Genomic DNA, 6,152 nt, shown 5'->3' on the forward strand with positions numbered 1-6,152 from the left:
ACCGGCTTCTTTCGGCAGCTACTACTTCTTCCCGCTTCCAGCTTCAAACGGGAAGGAGCGTACCATGTGTGAGAAAAGGCGGAGGGGGGGTCACGCTACAGCTATAACGTTTACATTAATTCGTGTGAAATATAAATGAATTCTGTATACGCCTGAAATAATTGTATTTTAGATCTAACAGAATTAAAGTTAAATGTAAGATTTCCTCGATGAATAAGGCGAACTAAAAAGTACCTTACCCCTTTTCCTGTCTTGGGCGAGGCCATGTGAGTCACGTGACGTGGTGGGGCGGAGCATTACCAGCCGTCGTAGTAAATATATAAAATATAATGCAATACAAATAATAAGATACAAAATAAAATAAGTATACAAAATCAATTATAATGAAGAAAAATACAAATAAATAATTAAATAGAATATAATAAAAATGAAGTCTAATATAATAAAATATCAAATATAATACAAAATAAAACTATTATTTCATCATCATTTATCAGGTCTATGCTGGGTGGTGTACAATGTACTAGTCTACTTTACTTCATGTTTCTTTTATTTTAATCATATTAAAATAAACTTGATTATAATGTCCAGTCCAGATCATCAGCTTTATTTATATATATATATATATATAGCAAAAATAAATATACTTATATTCGAGAACTGTGGTTGATACTATCAGACTCTATAGTTGTAACTAATTTACTGGACTTGTATTCGATTTTTTATTTGAAATGACATTACAGATGTTTTCTGATACATGTGGTCACTAAAGAATTGTGGCCAAGGTGTGTACTGTGTGCTGAGTGTAGATGTGTGTAGATGAGTGTAGATGTAGATGTGCATTTCTGCTTCTGTTTCCGTGTGTGGAAACTGTGGCTAGACCGTCTGGAAACACCAACGAACATATTTATAGAAATATATATTGATGTGCGTGTGTGTGTTTGTATGTATATATATATATACAGGACTGTCTCAGAAAATTAGAATATTGTGATAAAGTTCTTTATTTTCTGTAATGCAATTAAAAAAACAAAAATGTCATGCATTCTGGATTCATTACAAATCAACTGAAATATTGCAAGCCTTTTATTCTTTTAATATTGCTGATTATGGCTTACAGCTTAAGAAAACTCAAATATCCTATCTCTAAATATTAGAATATCATGAAAAAGTATACTAGTAGGGTATTAAACAAATCACTTGAATCGTCTAATTAACTCGAAACACCTGGAAACACATTTTCAAATGTTTGATTTTGTTTTGCTGTTATAAATCTTTTTTTTAACTTGGTCTGAGGAAATATTCAAATTTTATGAGATAGGATTTTAGAGTTTTCTTAAGCTGTAAGCCATAATCAGCAATATTAAAAGAATGAAAGGCTTGCAATATTTCAGTTGATTTGTAATGAATCCAGAATGCATGACATTTTTGTTTTTTTAATTGCATTACAGAAAATAAAGAACTTTATCACAATATTCTAATTTTCTGAGACAGTCCTGTATATATATATATATAGTTAGGTAGGAAAACAGTCACCCTTGTGCTCTGGTTGTTTCTCTCGATGTTTCTTTTGTTTGAGAACAATAAAAGTTTCTGTGAGTTTCCTCTCTTAACATGTGTTAATGTGTCTCAGTCTCAAGTCTCTAGTCTTCTTCTATACAGCATGATGTCATCATTTATACTTTATGGTCATTTAGAGTCAACAGGCTATGAAGCAGGGGGCGCTTTAGGGGCGGGGCTTAATGTGACTGACAGGTTTAATCTTGATTATTAAACCCTGGCAGAAGTTGTTGTACCTAACCTCGTGGTGAGGCCGTGATGCTGACTTCCTGTCTGAAACCACACGTCCTGCTCGCTCCTCACGATGTCGTGTGAAACTAAACAGACGCAGAGCGGGAGTCCCAGAAATTAAAATGTATAATTATGTAAGATATTAATTAAAAAAGCATCACCAAGTGAATTCCATGTATTTATTGTGTCTCTTATCTCGTTATTATTCCCACTATTTATTTTTCAACTGCAAGTGGACGCCACGTGTCCGGCGTGTGTCCGCCTGACGGACGCTCGCCGGCCTGTCAACGTCGGCCGCGCTCCTCGGGGCTCGACGACGTCGGAGACGCTCACGGAGGAAGGACCTCCACGTAGACGGAGGAGTCGGGAACATCTGGAGGAGCACGAAGGAAAGGTCAAGAGGTCAAGAGACGCTGCCGCAGAGACGTGGGCAACGCACTCTGGTACTCGGGCTCGTCCTCCGATGTCCTCGGAGACTCGGGAGGAGCAGGAGGCGCAGGAGGAGCAGGAGGAGCAGGAGGCGCGCGCGGCTCCCGGGGTTTGATCAACATGGCCGTCTTCCTCTTGACCGCGTGGCGCAGCTGAACGCTCAGGCCCTGGTTCCTCTTCTTATAGTGGAGGATCAGATCGTCCAGGGTCTTAAAGAACGTCTCCCCGGCACCTCCTGCTGTCTGGAGGAGCAGCGTGTGAGGAGAAAGAGGAGGGACGCCTCAAAGAGGAGGAACACGTCAAAGAGGAGAGACGCCTCAAAGAGGAGGAGGGACCCCTCAAAGAGGAGGAGGACCCCTTTGCAACGGTCACTCTGTGTCTCACTGCAGTCATTTGATCAAATCCAAAAAGTTAAAAAGAAAAACTGAGATATCACATGGTCACAAGTATTCAGACTATTATCAAAAACAGTTACCACTGTGTGTGTGTGTGTGTGTGTGTGTGTTTACCATGAGAGTGAAGTGTCCAGTGTGTGACTGCATCATTCTGTACGTATGCACCACCTTCTGTTTACTGTAAACAACAACAACATGCAGACATCATTCATCAATTATATTATTGGGAGGATTTTCTTTTCTGTAGGGGTTTTAGTCGTGGATGATACATTTATATATTTGTATATATATATATGTTGTGTATACACACTTCACACACATATATATATATGTGTTGTGTATATACATATATATTCATATATATATGTTGTGTATACTCACTACACACACAGACACATATATATATATGTTGTGTATTTATACATATATATATATATTCATATATATATATAGGTTGTGTATATATACATATATGTTGTGTATACTCACTACACACAGACACATATATATATGTTGTGTATATATACATATATATATAGGTTGTGTATACTCACTACACACACAGACACATATGTATAAATATATTAAATATATATATACACTACCGTTCAAAAGTTTGGGATCACCCAGACAATTTCGTGTTTTCCATGAAAACTCACACTTTTATTTATCAAATGAGTTGCAAAATGTATAGAAAATATAGTCAAGACATTGACAAGGTTAGAAATAATGATTTGTATTTGAAGTATTAATTTTTTTCTTCAAATTTTGCTTTCGTCAAAGAATGCTCCTTTTGCAACAATTACAGCATTGCAGACCTTTGGCATTCTAGCTGTTAATTTGTTGAGGTAATCTGTTGAAATGTCACCCCACGCTTCCTGAAGCACCTCCACAAGTTGGATTGGCTTGATGGGCACTTCTTGAGGACCATACGGTCAAGCTGCTCCCACAACAGCTCAATGGGGTTGAGATCTGGTGACTGGCCACTCCATTACAGACAGCAAGCTGCCTGCTTCTTCCCTCAATAGTTCTTGCACAATGTGGAGGTGTGCTTTGGGTCATTGTCCTGTTGGAGGAGGAAATTGGCTCCAATCAAGCGCTGCCCACAGGGTATGGCATGGCGTTTCAAAATGGAGTGATAGCCTTCCTTATTTAAAATCCCTTTTACCTGGTACAAATCTCCCACTTTCCCAGCACCAAAGCAGCCCCAGACCATCACATGACCTCCACCATGCTTGACAGATGGTGTCAGGCACTCTTCCAGCATCTTTTCACCTGTTCTGCGTCTCACAAATGTTCTTCTGTGTGATCCAAACACCTCAAACTTGGATTCATCTGTCCAGAACACCTTTTCCAATCTTCCTCTGTCCAATGCCTGTGTTCTTTTGCCCATACCAATCTTTTCTTTTCATTGGCCAGTCTCAGATATGGCTTTTTCTTTGCCACTCTGCCTAGAAGGCCAGCATCCCGGAGTCGCCTCTTCACTGTCGACGTTGACACTGGCGTTTTGCGGGTACCATTTAAAGAAGCTGCCAGTTGAGGACCTGTGAGGCGTCTATTTCTCAAACTAGAGACTAATGTACTTGTCTTCTTGCTGAGTTGTGCACCGGGGCCTCCCACTTCTCTTTCTGCTCTGGTTAGAGCCCGTTTGTGCTGTTCTCTGAAGGGAGTAGTACACACCGCTGGAGGACATTTTCAGTTTCTTTGCAATTTCTCGCATGGAATAGCCTTCATTTCTAAGAACAAGAATAGACTGGCGAGTTTCACATGAAACTTCTTTTTTTCTGGCCATTTTGAGAGTCTTATCGAACCCACAAATGTGATGCTCCAGATAATCAACTAGCTCAAAGGAAGGCCAGTTTTATAGCTTCTCTCATCAGCAAAACAGTTTTCAGCTGTGCTAACATCATTGCACAAGGGTTTTCTAATCATCCATTAGTCTTCTAAGGCGATTAGCAAACACAATGTACCATTAGAACACTGGAGTGATAGTTGCTGGAAATGGGCCTCTATACACCGATGGAGATATTTCATTAGAAACCAGACGTTTCCACCTAGAATAGTCATTTACCACATTAACAATGTAGAGAGTGTATTTCTGATTGATTTAATGTTATCTTCATTGAAAAAAACAATGCTTTTCTTTGAAAAATAAGGACATTTCTAAGTGATCCCAAACTTTTGAACGGTAGTGTATATGTTGTGTATATATACATATATATATTCATATATATATATATGTTGTGTATACTCACTACACACACAGACACATGGCTCCCTGGATGCTCTCGCTGTCTCGGATCAGAAAGGCTCCGCTCCTGCTCTTCTTCCCCAGGAGAGCCTCACACTCCGTCTTGGAGATGGCGCCGTGGTAACACGCCGGCAGAGCTGCTGCCATGGCGAGGAGAGACGTCTACCACGACCACCACACACACACACACACACACACACACACACACACACACACACACACACACCCCCACACACACACACACACACAGTCTCAAAGCAGCTTCATTTCTAAGACCTGCAGCCGTACGCTCCCAGTAGGATTGAATTCCGGGGCCATAGAAGTCCAGAAGGAGCTGATGGTGTTTTGCAGCCGCTCAGATGAAAGGAAGAGAAAGGTAAAACGAGAGAGAGAGAGAACACAAAAACAGAAGAAAACGACAGAGGTAGCCTCACAGTTAGTCACAGGAAGTGGAAGTGTGTGTGTGAGAGAGAGAGAGAGAGAGAGAGAGAGAGATTACTTGTGTGAATATCTGCAAAAGCAACATCATTATTGTTGTTAGTATATTTAGTTTATTCTTATGACTCACAACTTGGCGTTTATCCCTTCAGATCCTTTGGCATCATTCAGACGTCTCTCTGACTTCCTGTTTTCGAATGTTTAAGAACGTCTGACTATTGCATATGTGTGTGTGTGGATGCTAGTACCGATGCTACGCTACTAGCATGAATATTTGTTGAAACATCAATTCATTGCCATAAACACCTGCACATCCTCCACCTCCCCAGTCACCCACGGTGTCCCCCAGGGTTCTGTGCTGGGTCCCCTCCTCTTCATCATCTATTATGGTTTCCACTCTCACCGCTACGCTGACGTCACCCGGCTCTACTTCCCCTCCGAGACCGTCACCTCGCTCGCCCACTCCACTCTCTGTCTCACTGAACTATAGCTTAGCTTAGCTTAGTGTAGTTTAGCTTAGCGGAGGTTCTCCAGTTTTCTTTTTTACCCAAACTGTTTCTATATTTAGATTTGTTCTGTCTGTCTCAGCGTTGTGTAAAGAGTCTTTAGGGAGCTAAAGAAGAGCCAAATAAAATGTACTATTATTAATATCATTGCTGTTGTACCCGCCTCGTCCTGCAGGGGGCGCTGAACGCTGCCTCCAGACGGCGGGGCATCTGGGTGGAGCTGAGAGACCTGAACCTCCCCGCAGCGCTGCATGGCTTCAGAGGCCGAGGCCGCCAGGAACACACACACACACACTCGCGCCCCCTGTTGGTTTCGGCTCTGCAGCTCGGTGTTGGGCTCCG

At 41.3% G+C, this 6,152-nt stretch overlaps 1 protein-coding gene across 1 annotated transcript; it reads right to left on the reverse strand.

The window, feature by feature from the left end:
• Positions 1-1,962: 1,962 nt before the first annotated feature.
• si:ch73-264p11.1 (uncharacterized protein LOC100000923 homolog) lies at positions 1,963-5,032 on the reverse strand. Its single transcript, XM_056434169.1, has 4 exons — positions 4,871-5,032; positions 2,730-2,793; positions 2,231-2,462; positions 1,963-2,164 (listed from the first exon to the last, which is right to left on the reverse strand). Exons 1-4 carry the CDS (start codon positions 5,011-5,013, stop codon positions 2,121-2,123), a joined length of 483 nt encoding a protein of 160 aa, XP_056290144.1. The 5' UTR covers positions 5,014-5,032; the 3' UTR covers positions 1,963-2,120.
• Between the last annotated feature and the right edge of the window lie 1,120 nt (positions 5,033-6,152).

The sequence above is a fragment of the Pseudoliparis swirei genome, chromosome 16 (genome assembly GCF_029220125.1).
Source record: "Pseudoliparis swirei isolate HS2019 ecotype Mariana Trench chromosome 16, NWPU_hadal_v1, whole genome shotgun sequence".
NCBI lineage: Eukaryota > Metazoa > Chordata > Actinopteri > Perciformes > Liparidae > Pseudoliparis > Pseudoliparis swirei.

What these genes read in the sequence shown, in the direction of transcription:
- si:ch73-264p11.1 (XM_056434169.1), bottom strand. Translation starts at nt 5,013, where the DNA reads ATGGCAGCAGCTCTGCCGGCGTGTTACCACGGCGCCATCTCCAAGACG. An exon ending in GCCATGTGTCTGTGTGTGTA is followed by an intron (nt 2,794 to 4,870) that starts GTGAGTATACAC and finishes TGTTGTTTACAG; the next exon opens with TAAACAGAAGGTGGTGCATA. An exon ending in GGACGAGCCCGAGTACCAGA is followed by an intron (nt 2,165 to 2,230) that starts GTGCGTTGCCCA and finishes GTGCTCCTCCAG; the next exon opens with ATGTTCCCGACTCCTCCGTC.